The sequence below is a fragment of the Lepidochelys olivacea genome (genome assembly GCF_965140295.1).
Source record: "Lepidochelys olivacea isolate rLepOli2 genome assembly, chromosome: 1".
Taxonomy (NCBI): domain Eukaryota; kingdom Metazoa; phylum Chordata; order Testudines; family Cheloniidae; genus Lepidochelys; species Lepidochelys olivacea.
Window position 1 is genome coordinate 328,370,909 of NC_140411.1, and position 21,549 is coordinate 328,392,457.

The following is a 21,549-nucleotide window of genomic DNA, read 5'->3' on the forward strand; positions in this document are numbered from 1 at the left end:
GTTTTTTTCTTTAATATTGCTATTGAATGAGGCTCCCCATAGAGTTTAGCAGCATGGGATCCCTCTTTCCATGAAGCAGAATGCCATTCTCCATATTCTTCCTTCATTAATCAGTGGGGAGCGGACACCCTTAATTCATGCTTTTTCATTTTTTTCAGTAGACTAATGCATGCATATGTTTTGGGGAGAGGGGATTTTATCTTATCACAGAAAGTTAGGCTGGAAAGGAACTCTTGGATTATCCAATACATCACCCTGCACTCGTGCAGGATAGTCCTTTCCTTTATTAGTTACTTTAATTTACTGTGGAAGGCCTCTATTTTAATCTCGCTGGTAAATTATATACATATTTTCTAAACCCCAAATATTTTATTTATTTCAAATTATAACAATTTCTCCTCCTTTTGTTGGCAAATTTCTTTATGAATTTGCATACTACTGTATAAGCAGACTATTTTGCAAGGCAGTACATATTTAATGTATGTAATCTTTCACCATAGATTATTTCTTCTAACTCCTCTGTAATCTTAATGCCTCTTCTCTACAGTCTCTCTGTATAATTTCTAAACAAAGGTCTTGATTCTGCTATAGGATGTGCATTGGGGGGTAGTGGGGGGGTAAACCATGTAGCTTCAATAGCAAAAGTTAAGAGCTATCTTTAGCACCACAGCAGCCTCTTCCTGACAATTTTAAGTTATATTTGGTTTACTATCCTGGACCCATTTCTCCATTAGAACCGACCAGTGAGGACAGTGACCCAAAAACCCCTTAATGCCAACTGGCAAGGGAGTTATAGGAATATCCTGATTCTGGTATGTACATGCTGGTTTATTAAAGAATGTCATGTGGGTCTCAAATGACAGCTGGGGTCACACTGGTCAGTATTGTGAAATTTATGTAAAGGCACTATATAAAGATTTATGTATATATACACTGAAAATATGTTCTTAGAGTCTGTATAAAGGTACCAGCAGAGATGGAGAAAGATTTCCTGTCAGCCAAAAGATGTTTATTCACCTCTCTCTCCATCGGGATGTTAATTAAGCATTGTAAGTTAACATAGTGGATACCCATTTACATACGAAGTCAATGGAAAGATGCAAAGTCAATAGAGAAGCAGCACACAGGAAAAAGAAGCCACAGCAATTTATACTATCTCAGAGTACAGACAATTAACTTTGGGGACTGTAAGTAGAAGGCAAAGAAGACACCCCCTTATTGTGCACCAAGGAAGTAAATGTGTAGTTATTTACATTTATGAAAACAGGATCTCAGCCAACTTTGGTTGAAACACTGCAAAACACACTCAGTGGTGGACTGGCCACTGGGCCAACAGGGCCTGTGCCCAGGGTCCTGGATAAATAGGCACCCCTGAACCCCAACCACCCTCCCGGCGCTCCTGCTGGGGAGCGGGGTCAGAGCGCGTGGGCTTGCCCCACTCCCCCTACCCAGTGCTTCTTCCAGGGAAGTCCTCGCAACCTGACCCCACTTTCCCACAGAAGCACTGGGAGGGGAAGAGGAGGGACTGAGGTGCAAGGGGTGGGGAGTGGCAACACCTGCTGTGGCCCAGGGCCCCACAAACCCCTAATTCACCTCTGAAGATACTAGTTAAGATAAAACTTTATATAAGAAGTTAACCTGTTAAGTCAAGTTTAGACTCTAGAAAGCATGTAATAATTTTGTTGTATATGTAACGTTTTGTTTCTAATATCATTACTCACTATTACTTAACAAATGTGGAGTCCTTGTGGCACCTTAGAGACTAACACATTTATTCTGGCATAAATTTGTTAGTCTCTAAGGTGCCACAGGGACTCCTCGTTGTTTTTGCTAATACAGACTAACACAGCTACCCCTCTGAAACCTGTCACTATTACTTGAATCTTTGATAATAAACTTATCCTTGTTTTCACTATGTTTATATCTAAGTGCTGTGATATTAAGCTAGATGCTGATCCTGAGCTGAATCATTCAAACTGGTGTGCACTTGGGGACAGCTGATCTGGTATTTCTATGAGTGTTCCATGGAGAAGGGGCTGGATACTACAGCGAAACACTTCAAAGGGGCTTAGGGACTCAGGTGTATCTACGGTTAATTAGCAAGGCAAAGTAAGGCCCGCTGTAGCTGTTCACACACGTTCCTCTGGGCTAACAGCCTGGCAGTGTCAGGAAGCTGACACCCAGTTAAGCATAGGCAAGACATGCTCACATTGGCAGCAGGGGTAACACGGTGATTTACAATCCTGGGTACCCCAAGAACTATCACAAAGACTCCTATGCTTGTGTGGAGTTGTATTAACCATGTGACTTTGCAGAGATGTTGGGATCATGTTAGCAGATCCTAATGCAAGTTGAGACATAGGAAATGCACAGATCAGATGTCAAGAATTATAACATTCAAAAACCAGTCGGAGAACACTTCAATCTCTTTGGTTACTTGATTACAGACCTAAAAGTTGCAATTCTTCAACAAAAAACTTCAAAACCAGACTCCAATGAGAGACTGCTGAATTGGAATTAATTTGCAAACTGGATACAATTAATTTAGGCTTGAATAAAGACTGGGAGTGGATGTGTCATTACACAAAGTAAAACTATTTCCCCATGTTTATTCCCCTCTCCCCGCTGTTCCTCAGGCGTTCTTGTCAACTGCTGGAAATGGCCCACCTTGATTATCACTACAAAAGGTTCCCCCCTTCCCCTCGCTGGTAATAGCTCACCTTAAGTGATCACTCTCCTTACAGTGTGTATGGTAACACCCATTGTTTCATGTTCTCTGTGTATATAAATCTCCCCGCTGTATTTTCCACTGAATGTATCCGATGAAGTGAGCTGTAGCTCACGAAAGCTTATGCTCAAATAAATTTGTTAGTCTCTAAGGTGCCACAAGTATGCCTGTTCTTTTTACAGAAAGTATGGAATCCTATTCATTCTTCTAATACATACACACCTCTTCCATTGAAATCAATAGGATTTGCCTGCATGTATATGAGGTCAAAATGTAGTCCATAAGTACTATGGATTTGTTGAGTTATATTACTTGAAACAGATGACCACTGCAGTTTAGACACAGACTATATATTTAATACCACAGCAGACTGTTGGGGGGAAAAATGTGAATGCTCTATTGCAAGTATCACATGTAGGAACAGAGAGGTTATAATTTGTCTTTATGAAGCTGTGGTTAGACCCCACATGCAGTGCTGGGTGTAGGCAGATTCCTCATTATGGAGAGGTGATGTTCTCACCACAGCTAAGGTTGCAATCATAATTTTTATCTCCCATATACTTCTGGCTGGCAAAGTTGGTGTAACCTGAAAATAGCCAGGTGCTGGAGGTGGAGATTTTTTCAGATATAATTTTAAGAGAGTCAGTTAAACTGCCTTTTAATTATAGATCATTACATTTTTTTGGATTTGCATTTAACATTTCCTTGTGAACCTCTGGATCAAAAATGTCTTGGTACTAACCCTTCAAACTTCCTTTATGTTTAAAAAGCCTTGTAAATTCATTGTGTAGGCCCTATGTTGTAGGCTGTATTTGAAGAAAGCGGATTGTAATTAAACAAAGTAATTGGCAATTGCATCTAATTGTAATGATTATATTATATGTATGAGCAGCGTGACTTTTTTGTAGCTGGTTGCAGCTGAAAGAGAACATCTGAGTCCTTTACCACTTTAACAGAGTTTTTTGCCTTAGTTCAAATGGCAGAGAATTGTGTTGGGAACTATCAACTAGGGCAAGGATTTTCAAGTTTCCACATCTAAAATTAGGCACTGAAATGACAGGTTTCAGAGTAACAGCCGTGTTAGTCTGTATTCGCAAAAAGAAAAGGAGTACTTGTGGCACCTTAGAGACTAACCAATTTATTTGAGCATAAGCTTTCGTGAGCTACAGCTCACTTCATCGGATGCATTCTTTTTGCACTGAAATGAGTGATTCAATCTTTATTCAGCAGCTATGGAAAGTGGAGTAGTTATTTGACTCTTCCTTTTAGGCACTTAAGAATAAACATTTGTCTTAGGCTCTTAGTCCCAGCTCTGCAGGTCTGCATGGTTTATCTGGTAAATGTGGTGTTTGACTGCAGCAATGGATTCACTGAAGAATAGCACCCAGGTAGTTTTCCTCTTCCTTGTAAAGTAGGAATACAACTGGTCAAGCTGGTTTTGTGTTACAAGCAGTAAAAAACACCCTGAGCATGGAGCTAGAGCAGAGGTGGGTAAACTACGGCTCACGGAACCATCCTGCCCGGCCCCTGAGCTCCCGGCCAGGGAGACTAGCCCCCGACCCCTCCCCCGCTGTCCCCCCTCCCTCACAGCCACTCAGGCAGCGCGGCTTGCGCCCGCTTACCTCCCAGGCTTTCCAATAAGAGTGGATGGGGGTGAGGCCTGGGGGGTCCTGAGAGGGGTGGGATAGGGAGCGGGGGGGGGGGGGGTTGGATAAGGGGTAGGGTCCCGGGGTCATTTAGGGGCAGAGGTCCCGGGAGGGGGCGGTCAGGGGACAAAGAGTGGGGTGGGGGGCCTGTCAGAGAGCGGGGGTATGGATAGGGGTCGGGACAGCCAGGGGACAGGGAGGGTTGGATAGGGGGTGGAATCCCAGTGGGACGGTCGGGGCGGGGGGTCCCAGGAGGGGGTGGTCAGGGGACAAGGAGTGGGAGGGGGGTTGGATGGGTCGGGGCTTCTGAGGGGGGCAGTCAGGGGGCGGGAAGTGGGAGGGGGCGGATAGGGGTGGGGGCCAGGCTGTTTGCAGAGGCACAGCCTTCCCTACCCGGCCCTCCATACCGTTTTGCAACCCTGATGTGGGCCCTCGGGCCAAAAAGTTTGCTCACCCCTGAGCCAGAGGAAACATGTGGATCACTCCTAAGCTTGTACAAATGAAGGATGGAAGAGAGGTGGGCAGCCATGGCAAGGAAAGGAAAATGTCAATCAAAGAAAGAGACTAGAATAAAAATAGTTAAATTTTAGGAGCTATTTTACAGAAAATTAAGTGCCAACTTTTAAAATAAGATTTTTCATATATTAGATTTTTATATCTCAGGAGACCTCAGGGGATTTGATTCTGTAGAATGAAGGGGGAACAGCGGAGCTTATTGTGAATAGCTGGAGGATAAGGGAGCCCAGCATGCCTGCTTCAGTTGGATGATGACTATTTGAATTTTTGTATACATTGTGGCCATAATTTTCGAACTTGGATGCCTAAAATTGGGCATCCAAATCCATATTTAGGCACCTAAGTTTGAAAACACAGACTTGTGTGTTTCTGTATCTGCCTGATGGAAACATGTGAGGGATTTTGTAGTATTTGATGCACATTTATTATAAGCCATATGTGTACATGAGCAAGCTATCTTTCTTAGGCATGACATGACAGCTGAAGAGCACTTAGTCATACAGGATCTCTAGCAAGTGCACTGTTGCCCCTTTCTAAGCAATAGCAGATTTTGGGATTTTAAACTCTGTTTTATTTATTTACCAAATGTACACAAGTCCCATTCACCTGCAACAGAGACGGTGAAAACTACACATGGGAAATTAATTCATTCTTACAGAAACTTCAGCTAAGACACCACTGCTCCGTCACCAGGGAGCAACTCGCTCTTGTCTCTGTCTTTGGCTCTCCTGCCTAGCACACTATTCCCTTTCCCTGTGTCAGCCCTGGGGCTTTTTAGGCTGGGAAACCCCTAGTTCAAACTGCTCACCTGGGACCATCTGGTCTCAAAAGGTGAGCCTGAGTGTTAACCCTCCTTTCTTGTAGCTGTTCTGCCCTTCCAAGGAACCTTAGAAAAGTTGGTCTGACAGCCCAACCGGTCAAAGGAGAGTGCTTTAACCCACACAATCCCACTGACGTCTCTCTGTGTGGAGTTTACTGCATGGGGTAACTTTAACTCTTCCTGTGGAGAGGAGAGTTTCAACCTGAACGCTTATACATTGATGCCTCATAAAATGCATGAAACTAGAACATTCTGCCATAACAGTCTTTTTCCAAAAGAAATTGAAAATACATCTCTTGTGATCACTTCATGCTTTGGCTAGAGCCTGAATTTTACATAATTAAAATTAATACAGTTCAACATGTTAAATTATGCTATTCTATAACACATCAAGGTAAATGCCTGATATTGCTGGCTCATTTTAAATGGTGTTGATGAAGCCTAAAACCAAGATTAATTCCTATCCCGTGTGCTATCACTCTCATTGCCATTAATTTTGATAACATACAGTGCTTTAAGCCACTATTGTTGGTTCCTGTAACAAAAAGCAAAATATGCCATTAATGAAAAGAGAGAACAGAATAGCTGTGCATAAGTATCATGTGAAAGTCTTTTTTAGAGATGCCTCCCTCCTTCAGGTTATAGTTGATTTTGTGTGGAAAAATATACAGATTGTAACACAGAATTTATGTATCAGAAAAACTGCATATAGACTATACATTGAAAACTACATTTCAGACTGTGTTATAGTAATCAAACCTAGAACACATGTTGACCAGTGTGTTACATTTATTCTCAAACCTGAGTAAACTAGAGAGGAGTAAGAAATGGTGAAAAAAATACAGCTGTCTTGCATATGGAACACTTGTCTCAGTCCTCTCCAGTTCAGAATTTTAAGACATTTCTTATTTTTGAGCATTCATTAACCTATTAACATTTAGCTATTCTGAATGTCAAAAACAACAGAGGAGTACAGACTGTTCTTTTCTGTGATTTTGTTACTTTACTTTATCACCTTGTTTTGTATACACTTCCTTGTTCCAATTTCCAGAAATAATTCTGGTACAAAGGGCTTACTCAAACAAACTGTCATTAAAGTCAGTGGGAGTTTTGCTTGAATTAGGACTGCAGGATTGGGCCCAAGATTAATTTTACAATTATAACCATTAATAATCTCTAATAATGACCCTGTGAACTGTGATTTTTCTGTATCAGGTAATAATGTTTCTATGCTTATACGTTATTGCATTCTTTCATGCCTAGTTACTCCATAACAATATCAGAAAATGTGGAGACAGATTTTTGGTCCATAGCCTGGCCCTGTTGTGGTAGAGGATGACATAAGTGGACAGCTGGGCATTCCTTTTTCACAGGGGAATCTCTGGCTGATGCAGAGCCAGCATAATCAGCTGCATGCCATGCTATCTGGCCTCCCTCGTGTACAGGTCATGCTAAGAGAGTGGCCAGGATGCCTTCCACTCCAGTAATTTTTGAAGAGCTCTTAAGGGGCCATTGCAGCTGGCATTGTTTAGAGCAGACCCAAGTCTTTTGTAATGTATGCCCCCAGGATCAGTTGGTATAAAAGTGGTATAATCATATAATTCTATTGGAGCAAAGGCAAATTTTGGGAAACAAATTAAGATACACACAAACATTCACAAATTTAAGGGTGAAAGTGTTTTATCATCTAGCTGTATACCTTGAATTAGTATGTTTATTAAAGACGTTCAGTTAAAAAAATGTATATCTGAAATTCTGGTAGGTGGAATTCAGATAAGCAAGCCAAAATTCTGACCCTGTGTGAAACACTTCTAGTTTCAATTGTATACTGGGTCTCCTGAGAAAAATTCTAAATGTGCTTTTGCCATACTTAGAAGACAAAGAGATGAATTTTCCTTTTAAAATGTTAAGTGAATGTCATTCTTGTAGAAAGATGCCACACTGACAGACCTGGAAAATGAAGCCCTCAGTTTATCCACAGAACATGCAGATTAAAGGCAATGATAATACAAGCCTTCCTAGACACCTTAACATTAATAGGGCACTAGTGAGTCCTAGAGTTGTGTGGGTTAGTTCAGTCTTCAAGTCAAATCAGCCTTTGGCTTTCGTGTGCTGACTGATCCCAACTGTGCCAGTTAGCACCAATTAGATAGGTGCTTTCAGAGATGTGGACAGCTGTGCACTAGGAACTGGACTGACATGAACTGCTATACACAATGTACGCTGCCAAACAAACAGCTTTAAGCTTCTATTGGCTTCTGATGGGTGGTGAATGCCACATTCTCAAATCACTGTATAAACATTCAATTATTAACCTACCCCATATCTATGTGAGGTGGCTAAGAAACCAACTCAAGGCAACACAGTGAGTTAAATCAGAACAGGGGTTAGAACTTTTGTTTTGTGACTTTGGAGCTCTGTTGTCAATCCACTAGACCATGGCACCGCATTACGAAGACTATCTCAGGGGTAGTCAATTATTTTTTGTCAAGGTCCAAATTTCTTGGTCAATGTATAGTCAAGGTCCAGACTTCAGAGAAAATAATAACAATGATGATAATAAAAAATAATAAAACAAAACAACAATAATGATAATAAGTAAATAAAAAGATTTCGAAGTCTGTTCAAAAGCATCTGATAGTTTGGATTTGGCCTGCTCCTTCCAGAATGTTAAGCACAAATCAGTAAGTTCTATAACAGAGCAGAAATTATTGTAACTTAAGGAGTTCTTTGATTTGGGAACTAAAAAAATTATTAAAATCCCCCAGCAAATTACAACATAAGAAAGTGTGATTTTTTTTGCTAAAAAGAGAGATAATTGTTTTTTTAAGTATTTGCCCTTGAGGCAGCACAGAGTATAGGCAATCCTACCTTTGTTTTCCAACTTGAGTTCCTCTGCTAGCAAGCTGTCTTGTCTGTTGCCAAGCACAAATGCCAGAAACGAGAGGATCAGGGCATCCAAGATTCCAATAATAGCCAGGATATATGCCCAGCGAACTGAACAAGCCCCAAGTGTGTACTTGTCTGTCTTTTCACCACACATCCGTTTTACCTCATCTGAATCCCAGCCATCAGGAAAAATCATACAGCCCAGGACGAGACAGGCAGCTTGGAAAAAAACAAAAACAAAGGGAGAATAATGGGATCATGTGTCCAAACTTTCATTTTTTGCATATCTACATACTTTATTATTAAAACATAACCTTTTTATCCAGAACTTCAAAAATAGGTTACATAAAAAACAAATATGTCACACAATTATGAAATCTAGTTAAATATTAAATGTAAGAAAGTTTGACACACCACCAACTTGAAACCTGCTAAACGAAAGAAACAAATTAAAGTCCTGTCCCTGAAACCCCCAGCCAATTTTTGTGGTTTCATTTTCCTATTACTCAGAATGTTTTTCTCTTCTTTGTTGTTGCATGAAAGACTCACACACAAAAAAGTACAAAACTGATTAACTAGCTGATTACACAGGGAAAACGGTGAAACTGAATACGCATAAAGTGCTGCCAAATGCTCCAAAGTAAATAAATGGAAAAAACAGAGGAAAAAAATCCATAAATTATATGAATCTCAGCCATATGCAGTGTAGTTGTAGCCCTGTTGGTCCCAGGATATTAGAGAGACAAGGTGAGTGAGGTGATATCTTTTATTGGACCAGCTTCTGTTGGTGCGAGAGACAAGCTTTTGAGCCATGCAGAGCTCTTCTTCAGGTCTGGAAAAGGTACTCTCCCCATCACAGCAAAATGCAAGGGGGAACTGACTGTTCAGCATAAGTAGTTAGCACATATCATAAGGGATCATTCAAGATAGAGTGGCCCATTATGACAAAAAGAGAGGGCTAGGGAGGTACTGATTGTTGTAATAAGCCATAAATCCAGCGTCTCTGTACAGTCCATAATTTTAGTGTCGAGCAGAGTTATAAATTTAAGCTCCCAGGCTTGTCTTTTGAAAGCGTTGTGCAGGTTTCCTTTGAGGATGAGGATTGATCAGTGAGCTATAGAGTGATCACTTTTTGAAGAGTGTCCACCCATAGGTGAAGTGGTGTTTTTGTCTTTTATACTGTTGCTGTGTGAGTGCATTCACAAGTGTAGTGGTTGTCTGGCTTCCCTCACTTACTAGGATGAGAAAACAGCATAAAGACAAATTCCCAAACCTTACTAATATAAGCATAAGTGGAGTCCCTCCACTGAGTTATTACTTCACTAAATCTGAATTATTGATTGGGAAAATATGTACTTGACATTTCATGGGAAATTAAAAGATAAACTATTTGACTGGAGTGCTAAACAGAAATAACTGCACCAAACCTGAGTTTCCACTATGTTACACCGGTAGTCACAAAGGCATTACATTGATGTAATGCAGTGAAAAATCAGACCCACCATCTATGCAGAAAGGACAAGCAATTTTTAATCATTCTGCATTTACATTCACCTTGGAAGGGGGAGGGGATATTTGGCTTAGGGAACTGCACAATTAGGTATTGAAGACACATTTCATATGAAGGCAACATGCTTGAATTTTATGCCTATAAGGTCCAATGCTGGAACTCTTGCTCACACAGATAACTTCACTGCAGCTAACAGGTCGGTCTGTGTCAGTAGTACTCAGTGTAAAGGTTGTGGAGTCAGGCCCATCATGACTAAGTGAATGTAATTAATATCATTTACATTTTTTAAAAAAGCAATACAAAAGGAAGAAGAATCTAAAGATAAAAATTGTGTTAAATTAGTTAATTTATTAGTATATACTGTCTAAATGAAAATCAGCAAATCCTTGTGCTTTAAATTATCCATTTTAGTGTCTCTGTTCTGGCTTTTCTAGCTTGAAGACATGCCTTATCTCCAGCGCAAACCTCTGCCTGTTCAATCTGGCTGTTTGGTACAGTGGGGCACACTATTCTTCTAAAAGTATATCCAAACTTTCAGTGGCCTCTGTAATGTCACTGAAGTTGAATGCATGTTTCAAATATGGACACTGAATTCTTTTGTGAGTCTTAATGCACAGTATATAATATTCTGCGAGAAGCCACCTGCATCAATGGATAATTCAAAGGAACTAGCTGGATTCATGAAAAATGTATGTATCAGTAACTTCAGGCCCTCTAAAAGGTTGCTGGACAAATTCTGATCTAGTTACAGTGACGTACATATGTTATAACTTGTGCAATTAGGAGCAGAATGTAACTTCTCTACAGCTGCTGACCTCTATCTACTCTACAGCTGCTGGTGCTACAGTGAACTTTTAGGAAGTGGTACAAGTTCTTTCTATTTCAAGACAAAGTTAAGCCTATCAGTTTACACACCTCCCCTTTCCCCACCCCCAAACAAAACCAACTTCTTTTGCAAAAAAACAAAATTACCCCCACCCAAAAGCAGAAAATAGTACTTGCTCAGTGGCACTCTGGTCTTGGAATATAACTAGAAATGGGTATTAAGATTCCCTCAATTGCTATGATGAGATAGTATGAAAGAGATAGTGCAAACATCAACTAGGAATGGCGTTTTTCTTAGGATCATCACAAAAGTAAGTTATTGAAGGAAGCTGGAAAAAGAATGTTTTCAAGATATGTTTGTTTTAATTAATAAAACCTTTTTGTAGCTAATGCATTTTACAAATTCTTACTAAAGAGCTCATTTGTATGAAAATATATCTTCCAGTAATACTTTCTAGGACAATTAAACCTACAGTGATTTGCTGAGTGTATGCTGGTTGAGCAAATTAAAATGCCTTTTGACTGCCTTTGACTGCATCTTCAGATGCAGGAATCATGTCACAACTTTAGAGGTTAACATAAACAAAATAACTTAGGAAAGCTTTTTGCAATTAATTCCTAAAAAGATATAGGCATGTTTGATACTATAACTCCGGTAACTTTTCATTTATCAGCTGCAAGAATATAAAATCTTTAAAGAGAGAAAAGACAGGTATAAAATCCACCTACAGATTCTCTTTTGTATTGCTAGAATGTTTTACATTTTAATCCTTCTAAAGAGGATTAGGAAATATTCTCTGTAAGGAAGCAGCTTTTGGATTCATAGATATCTTTTAAAAATAGAAACCATTTTAAAAAAAGATAAATTATCTTGCAATTACAGTTGAACTGCAGAGAAATTTCTTGGTAATACAGATGCAGAGCCTGATCCTGCAGATCTTATTGAGTATCAACTTCCATTGATTTCAATAGGAGCATAGCCTGAAAAAGGTATGTAGTAAAGCCTGAAGGATATGGTCCGTTGTTTGCAACTAAAATATGTAAACAATAACTCCACTTGATTGAGTAGAAACAGCGGATATTTTTAAAATCCCAGAAGCTTTCAGTGACTGAAGCTGTCTCTATTGAATGAACCATCAATTTCTACAAAACTTAGGCTTCATTAACAACCACAACACCAAAAAGAAGTTAGATTTATGTTAGCCTAATTCCAAATGCAAAATGAAGGTAGCCTATTAGCAGTCTTCCCGAGTCTGCAGATAGTTTATTCCAGTGTCTCTGCTGCTCATTATAGCTTCCCCAATCCTCAGCAGAGTGAAATTGACAAGGTGCTGAATAATCTCACTGCTACTACTTAGAACTCTTTGCAGGGAGCAGTGAAACTGATAAGAATCATGTCTGTTTTACTCTGTTTTTGCTTAGGAGCAACAGTCAAGGCAATGGAGTTGTTGCCCCTGAACTTCACATGTAGATCTTCCCACATCTTTCACATCAGACTTAGGCTAATAGGTTTATCCCTCTGGCTAACACTAGTAGGCATTTGGTAAATCTTTCAAGATCTGTAATAATTAATTAATAAATATAACTCAAACATGCCAGATAAACATTTTCTTAATAGCTTTTTCTCAAATGTCTGCTATGAGTTGTCAGTTTCTTCAGGGCTGTGAGTGACAAGACAAATCACTGAAATTGGTGGCAGTCTAAAATTTCAGTTCCTGGAAATGGAAGACACTAGGAATGGTACAGAAATGACACTTTCAGAGACTGGAAAAACAGATTGAGTTATTTATGGCATTGACTGACTTGCCACTCAGATCAATCAAATATTATCTGACTCCCCTGTAGTACTGTACATGCTCAGGTTGAAATAGTGAGTAACTAAAGTTTATGGTCAGATACTTTCCTCAACTACAGATGGCATATTTTCATGGAAAATACCATAGATTATAATGCTAGAGGGACCATTGTTATCATCTTCTCTGACCTCCTGGGGTCATAGGAATTCCCCAAAGTAGTTCCTGATTGGTCGTTTTTATAAACACCCAATCTTGATTTTAAAATTTCCAGTGATGGTGAATCCACCACAACCCTTGGTATTTGTTCCAATGGTTAACTACTCTCACCATTAAAACTGTGCACCAATGAGTTTGTTTCTATTTATAAAAAAGGTAATTGCTATAGAAATAACTGCTATTGACCAATTCTCATTTTCTCAACACATTCAACAAGCTGGGCTCTTCCATCTTTTCCTGGCCGCATGAACAATTTACTTGCACATGAGACGCAATGGAGGCATGCTGCTTGGTAGGAGAGAGAAAGAATGGAGTAAGGGGAAAAGGTGACACAGCGTCGTCCACTACTATACACACACAGAAGACTTCATGTCCCTAAAATCCAGAGAGATTCTTGGTTTTTAGGACCTGTCCTTTACAGGTGGTTTACAAAGATAGTGGGTAAACTCCTCGCTCTATTGAAGTAAAAGAGAGTTTTCCCATTGACTTCAATGGGGCCAGGATTTCATCCAGTGTATTGCTACACTAAGCATTCAGGTGAGGTCTGGGTTGAAGGAGCCATCAGCTCAATGGGAAACATGGATGGAAGACAGCCCAATGCCCGGGTTCAAGAAGATAGTAACATCAAAATCTGTGGCCCTTGTACAATAATCACCAACCTCTTGGTGGGAGGAGGGTCCTGGGGAAGAAAGGAAAGGAGGAAGAAGAGAGAAAGAGAAAATGTTCTTTTTAAAAAAACCCAAATTGTTAGGGTATTAGATGATGCTAGAGGAAAGGAAAGGAGAGAGATGATCTTCATATATATGCACAAGAGAGGAGGGTGAAAACAAAAGACACGTCAAATTGTGGTCAGATTTGGACCACTTGGTTTGCATTTTCTGCAGGGCTCTCAGACAGCACAGTGATGAGCGTGTTATAAATAGCTCGTTAGACAGACAGAATGGAGGGGGCAGGAGGTAATGTACAGGTTGAGAGAGCCAGCAACTGTGCAAGCTAGTTGGTGGCAGAGTCTGGAAGTTCAGCATTTGCAGGATTATAAACCCAATCACAGCACAAGGTCTGGTGCCTGTCATGTGGGGGTGTCCACTCCGGATGAGTCTTCTATGGTGCCTCTGCATATCAGCACGCAGGCCGCAACTTACTCAGCCATGAACAGCTGCTGTGCTTCTCTTCCCCTTGCCAGTCCCACCGTGCTGAGCGGACTGGAAGGAAATATGTAGATTCACAGGGTTAGTGGTGGAGAGGCTCATTAGAGCAGTAGTTCTCAACCTGTGGCCTGGGGGCCGCTTGCAGCCCAATCAGCACACAGCTGTGGCTCATGTGACATCCTCATTGCCATACAGGTAGTATACATATTGTGTGGATGCAGCCCACGTTATACAGAGAGAGCTACCCACAATGGTAAATAGGTTGAGAACTACTGCATTAGAGCCTTTGCAGGGAGACAATGGGGATGAGTCCAATGAGCTGACACCCGACTGAGGAGGGGGAATAAACATGAGGAAAACAGACATTGTAATGAGAATAGGGAGCAGGCACTGGCAAGTGGAGAGGCAGGGGTGTGCATGTGTGAAGTGCAGGAGCGGATGTCACAGAAGCTCCTACCACAATATAAATAACAACAGTGTAACCCCTCCCTTTCCTCCCTGGGTTACTCAGGAGCCGGCAACACTCGCCTGGGTGCCTGATGTTGTTGACATTAAAGGAGATCCTGAGTATCTCAGTGGTGATGTTGGATACTTGGGAATCCTCTATCCACCCCTCTGCTGCAGTCCCTTTACTCCTAAAGGAATTTTAAATTGGCGGTGCCGTCACCTGGCTGGCCCCAGTACACACTCAATGGTGTGCCTTGGGAACCTCCAAGAAAAACCTATTCTAATAATAAATAATAATAAACTATGGCATGGGTCTAACTCAGAAATGCCAATTATAAATAATATACATCCAATATACTTAAATTAGAGTTAACACGCCTTTACTTAACAATTTAAACAGGGTATAACAGACTAAGATTAAATGTCACTACTAATTTAAACCCACAAGGGGCAGTTGAATACAATCAATTAACAAATATAGTATACAGTAATAAATGAAATGTATTTAACTGGCATTTACACTGCCACCATTTACCCCACCCTGGAGCGTACACTCTGGATTTCAGAGTCCTAGACACTTGTGTGGGCGCGCTTGAAGATCTGAAGCTGGAGACAGCACTCTGTTGGTTCTATCAGTCCAGCCAAGGCCACAAGCTGCACAACCCCTCTGAAAATTGGAGTTGGCCCGCACCAAAGGTCAGCAGGTGTGGGTCCTGGTTCGATGGGAAGATCACTCTTTCTCTCCTCAGACTCTCTGCTGTGCCCCTTTCAGGGTGGATACAAATCAATGATTTAAAAAAAAAATTGGATGTTTTTGATTTAAATCGGATTTTTTTGATAAAATGCTTTTTGAGGAACAAACCTATCTAAAGATAGTTTTAATTAAGATACATTATAGCTCAAAGAGATCTCATTAATTCTAATTCTATAGTATGAGACAATATATTCATGTAATGTTTGAGAAAAGTTTTGTTAAATGAGTTCCAATAGTTCATGGATTAGTGACCCAATTGTATGGGGCTCCAGGGGCTTCTGTATAGATTATTTAAGTTAATCTTTCTATCTACCCAATGGGACTCAATGCTCAGTCTAGAACAGGGGTGGGCAAACTTTTTGGCCTGAGGGCCACATTGGGGTTGCAAAACTGTATGGAGGGTGGGGTAGGGAAGGCTGTGCCTCCCCAAACAGTCTGGCCCCTGCCCCTATTTGACCCCTCCCACTTCCCGCCCCCTGACTGCCCCCCTCAGAACCACCGACCCATCCAACCCTCCCCCGCTCCTTGTCCCCTGACAGCCCCCTCCCAAGACCCCCTGACCTTAACCACTCCCCCAGGACCCCACCCCCTATCCAAACCCCCTTGCTCCCTGTCCCTTGACTGCCCCAACCCCTATCCACACCCCCACCCCCTGATAGGCCCCCTGGGACTCCCACACCGATCCAACTGCCCCCTGCTCCCTGTCCCCTGACTGCCCCCCGGGACTCCCATGCCTATCCAATCCCCCCCTGTTCCCTATCCCCTGACCACCCCCCCAGAACCTCAGCCCCCTCCAACCACCCCTTGCTCCCTGTCCCCTGACTGCCCCCCGGATTCCCTCACCCCTTATGCAACTCCCCCACCTCCTTTACCATGCCGCTCAAAGCAGCATGTCTGGCTGCCGTGCCGCCCGGCTGGAATGCACAGCCCCGCCGCTCAGAGCGCTGCCTGGGCGGCGGCGTGGCTGCAGGGGAGGAAGACAGCAGGGAAGGGGTCACAGCAGGGAAGGGGTCAGGGTAGCCCCCCTGGCTGGGAGCTCAGGGGCTGGTCAGGACAGTCCTGTGGGCCACAGTTTGCCCACATCTGGTCTAGAAGACACCATCAGAGATGCTTAGTTTTGCAGTTCTCAAATTGTGGATTTGTGTCTCCAGAGATAACATGCTTGTTAACCGCAAAAATGGTTTTAAATACATAAATAATATATAGAGGTGAGAAATAACAGACCTCAACTGTATTGTCCCTCTGCAAATTTGTGTACACAAAGTCAATCCCTTACCTCTCTCTAAAAGTGCAAAGTTTCAAAAAGTTCAATGAATGATTTAGTTGGGGATTGGTCCTGCTTTGAGCAGGGGGTTGGACTAGGTGACCTCCTGAGGTCCCTTCCAACCCTGATATTCTATGAATAGAAGATTGCTGGGGATGGAATAGAACTGGACAAGGAGAAGAAGTCTGGAGATAATGTGAGAAGTGAGGGACATATGCTTGTTTTGTTAAAATATTATATGTTTGTTGTTGAAGAAAAAAATTCAGAATACTTAATAATGTTGTTTTAGTTAAATAAAACAATTTAAATGCCTGTCTGGTGATGTTCTCCTCCTAATATAGCAATCCTCCAAATATTAATGATTAACCTGTTGAATTGGAGATAGCTCACCTCCCAATGGACTTCATAAATATCTGCTTCAATTACCTTTGGTAAATGAAATAACCAAACAATCATTCATTTTCTGATATAGCTGTAAAACTAATCTGAAAAGTTTTCAAAATAAATCACTGTTTAAAAATGTATAGGGTGTACCTTCTAAAAATGAAACCTACATCTATCTCTGAGTTGTGAAGAATATGTATTAAGGTTATAACAACCAACAAGAATGCACTTTATGTAGAAAACAATGATTAAATTGGGTCTTCCTGACTAGTGATTTAAATCATGATCAAATTCACCCTGGCCTCTTCCCTTGCAAGTACTTTCCCAAACAACAGTGGGAGTTACTGTTACTCACAGGTTTCAGAGTAACAGCCGTGTTAGTCTGTATTCGCAAAAAGAAAAGGAGTACTTGTGGCACCTTAGAGACTAACCAATTTATTTGAGCATGAGCTTTCGTGAGCTACAGCTCACTTCATCGGATCACTCACAGTTCCTTCACTGCAGGCCCACCTCAGTCAGCTCTAGGCACAGCTATAGTCTGTCTCTCCCACGGCTCCAACAGCCACTAACTGCCTCTGAGGCTCCCTGCTTGATCAAAGCCCCACCTTTCAGCAACAGCTTCTGGTTTCCTAGCAGCAGTTAGCAGCAGCTCCTGGTATGGAGAGAGCTCCTCACCAGCAATCTTGCTCCTCTCCCAAAAATGAAGTCCACCGCCTGCTCTCTCTGGAAGAGGAAGTCTCTCACTCTTTCCCCAAGGCATCATGAAAATTGTGGTCTCTAAGGCTGGATTGCAGGACACAGGATCTCCCCAGCCGGAACACTCTCAATTAAGTTCAGAGACCCAGCTAGTAAAGGGTGCCTACAACAGTGATAACAAATAAAGGGGGGAGAGAAAGAGAATGGGGAAAAAGAAAAAAGGAGGGGAAGGAGAAGAGTGTGATCTGAGGAAGAAAGTGGCTATGGAATGAAAGAGGCGGGTAGTGTGGAAGAACAGGAGGAGGACGTAGAAGACAGAGCAAGGAAAGGGAATGGAGAGGAGACCAATGCATAGAAGACCCAGGAAGAGTAATTAGATAGACTAGGGAGAGGAACAAAGAGAAAAAATAAGGTAGGGCTTTGAGCTGACGAAGTTAAAAATAGTAAAGGAAATGGCCATGCCAAAAGAGATTAGAAAATATGGCCAAAGGGGTGGAGATGGGGGGACATCAGTAAACAGGGATAAATACTGCGTTTTTCTACTTTGCCCTTTACAGAAAGGTGTCCTACTTCTTCATTCTGACAGATGGGGCATGGCGGAGCACAGAGTGAAGGGCAGATACCTATATTCTTTCCACTCCCAGCCCCCCTTGAGCCAACCCTAGTTTAGCCCAAATCCCACATCCTCGAACCCCCAGCAGGTACTGTAGACTGTCTTTACACTTTGAAAATCAGTCTGCCTCCACATAACCAACACCACAAGCAAAGTTAAACACATTGGTGAGTAGGACAAGCAAGGAAGGCAATGACCATCATTTTCAATGTAAACAAGTATAAGTTTTATAGATATTTTAATTCAAAAACAAGATGGGGAGGGGGGGGGAACCATACACACAAAAGGAACTGATATAATCAAGTCTCTAACAGATTCTATAGTACGTGTCACTATTTCAGTCATTCAGACCTTCAGGAGTCTGACAGCTTTACATCCAGCAGCTGCTTACATACTGAAAATAAAGAGAGTCTAAATTCAGTCTTTAGAAAGCCCACACACTGTTGCACAGAAAGCAGGATAATGGTGCCTTCTGGTGTTGATGTGCTCAAGATGAACTTTATTAAGAATAGAAACCTGCATTTAGTTACCTCTATCAATTATTCAAGCTTACAGTCACTGAAGAAATGGATGCCAGCAGCACTGACAAACCAGTGAAAGGGAAGCTGTTGCAGTCCTGGGGCAGGACAGGGAAGAGAGGAAAGGTCAGGTTTGAGTGCCAAAACCATTTTATCACAGGGGCTCATATTTAATCCAAATTTATTCCAATTTGGCAAAAGCCTTAAGCTGCATTCTTGCTACACTGTTTTACAAGCAGTAAACTAAAATAAATACATACACAAAAAAACCCTACAGGCCACACAAGGCAGCTCCTTGCCTTGTCTTGTGGTCAGCAACCAGGCCCCCTCCCCCTCCAGATATGTCTACATTGCAGCTGGGAGAGTGCGGTTCAAGCTAGCATGCTAAAACAGAGCGATGTAGCACGGGCAGTAGCTCAGGCTATAGACGAGTAAATACGTAGGAGCTCTGGGCGGGTTTTTACTCAGGCAGCTAGCTTGAACTTCCCACCTGTGCTATCCTCAGCTACTCTGCTCTTTTTAGTGCACTCGCTTTGCTTGAGCTAGCGCTTGTCTGTCAACCCCAGCTGGGAGCACAGTCGCAGCTGCCAGCTGATAGTGCTTTCCCGGGCTGCCACTGAACTGTGGCTGGGAATTAAACCCTGAGACCCCAGGGGTTTCCCTACCCTTGGGGACAACACAGGGAAGGCATGCAGTGGCACTAGGCTGCCAGTACCAGCCCACTAAAGAAACGTCCCATGCAGATTGTCAATACAGTGAAACACCTGGTAAGAGAGAGAGACATTAGCTGCATTCACAATTTCCCTGACAGCATGACTTAAAGGTATATGACAATCAAAATAATAACTGCCTTACGGAAAAAGGGGTAACTGATCATCTGAGACATGAAATGGAAATGGTCAATGTGTTCAATACCTAAGCTAATTATCTCAGAATATCACCAACAGTTCAACCAAGTGTTATTCAGCATTGCCATGCCAAGAAGCAAATATAAATAATAAAAACCAGTCGCAAGAGGAAAAGAGATAGAAGGGTAAGCAGAAAGAGGAAAAGAAAGTTTCTTACTGGTGCTGTGACATTCCTCCTTGTTTAATAGACTCACAATCTATTGTGATGCGGACTGATGGACTTGCCATATTGCATTGCAAATGGAGGAGCAGTGACACACATACAGCTAGATATCTGGCAGATAGGTGTTCGGTTTTGCTTTTGGTAGCTGGCTAGCAGCAGAAATCTGTCTTATGGAAATGGATGGTGGGATTCAAGAGGTAGTTTGGTGGAGGGTGGAAACATGGGGAAAATAGAGAGCTACTGGAAGTCTTCTTCCACAATAGACTTAGAGATGGGGCCATGGTAACTACTACTCTCTCCACCATTAGTCAAGCTGGTCAGTAATTTTATGTCAGAATGATTTTTGATGAAAAATGTAATTCCTGAATTTCCCTGGGAAAACTTTGATTTTGCCACAAAAATTTCAATTTTCTGTCAGGCAAATCAAAATGAATTTTTTGGGGGATCAGTGCAACTAGTTCAAACTGGAATATTTCATTTTTTTAAATGACCTGAAATGTTTGTTTCAAATCAGTTAAACAAACATTAAATGGCATTTCTATAGCATGGCACATTGAGAATTATGGGAATTGTAGTTCCAGCCCCTCTCTCCCCTCTGGGTTCCCTGGAGGACTACATCTTCCAGAAAGACAGGTTTCAGAGTAGCAGCCGTGTTAATCTGCATTCGCAAAAAGAAAAGGAGTACTTGTGGCACCTTAGAGACTAACCAATTTATTTGAGCATGAGCTTTCGTGAGCTACAGCTCACTTCATCGGATGCATTCAGTGGAAAATACTGTGGGGAGATTTATATACACAGAGTACATGAAACAGTGGGTGTTACCATACACACTGTAAGGAAAGGTTTCAGAGTAGCAGCCGTGTTAGTCTGTATTCGCAAAAAGAAAAGGAGAACTTGTGGCATCTTAGAGACTAACCAATTTATTTGAGCATAAGCTGTACAGAGAGTGATCACTTAAGATGAGCTAATACCAGCAAGAGAGCCCATGCCAGGGCGGGGAGAAAACCTTTTGTAGTGATAATCAAGGTGGGCCATTTCCAGCAGTTGACAAGAACGTCTGAGGAATGGGGGGTGGGGTGGTAGGGGGAATAAACATGTGGAAATAGTTTTACTTTGTGTAATGACCCATCCACTCCCAGTCTCTATTCAAGCCTAAGTTAATTGTATCATGTTTGCAAATTAATTCCAATTCAGTAGTCTCTCATTGGAGTCTGTTCTTGAAGTTTTTTTGTTGAAGAATTGCCACTTTTAGGTCTGTAATCGAGTGACCAGAGAGATTGAAGTGTTCTCCGACTAGTTTTTGAATGTTATTATTCTTGATGTCTGATTTGTGTCCATTTATTCTTTTACATAAAGACTGTCCGGTTTGGCCAATGTACATGGCAGAGGGGCATTGCTGACACATGATGGCGTATATCACATTGGTAGATGTTGTCAAGGTTCCTCCCCCACTCTGAACTCTAGGGTACAGATGTGGGGACCTGCATGAAAAACCTCCTAAGCTTATCTTTACCAGCTTAGGTCAAAACTTCCCCAAGGTACAAAATATTACACCCGTTATCCTTGGACTGGCCGCTACCACCACCAAACTAATACTGGTTACTGGGGAAGAGCTGTTTGGACGCGTCCTTCCCCCCAAAATACTTCCCAAAACCTTGCACCCCACTTCCTGGACAAGGTTTGGTAAAAAGCCTCACCAATTTGCCTA

The 21,549-nt window shown here is 41.8% G+C and overlaps 1 protein-coding gene across 3 annotated transcripts in view; it reads right to left on the reverse strand.

Annotated features, from left to right (window-relative positions):
- LHFPL3 (LHFPL tetraspan subfamily member 3) overlaps positions 1-21,549 on the reverse strand; it is a 420,106-nt gene that overhangs the window by 116,606 nt on the left and 281,951 nt on the right. For all 3 annotated transcript variants that reach the window (XM_084644487.1, XM_084644486.1, XM_084644485.1), the window contains exon 2: positions 8,582-8,818. In XM_084644487.1, coding sequence (XP_084500613.1) covers positions 8,582-8,818 — 237 coding nt within the window. The remainder of the gene's footprint in view (positions 1-8,581; positions 8,819-21,549) is intronic.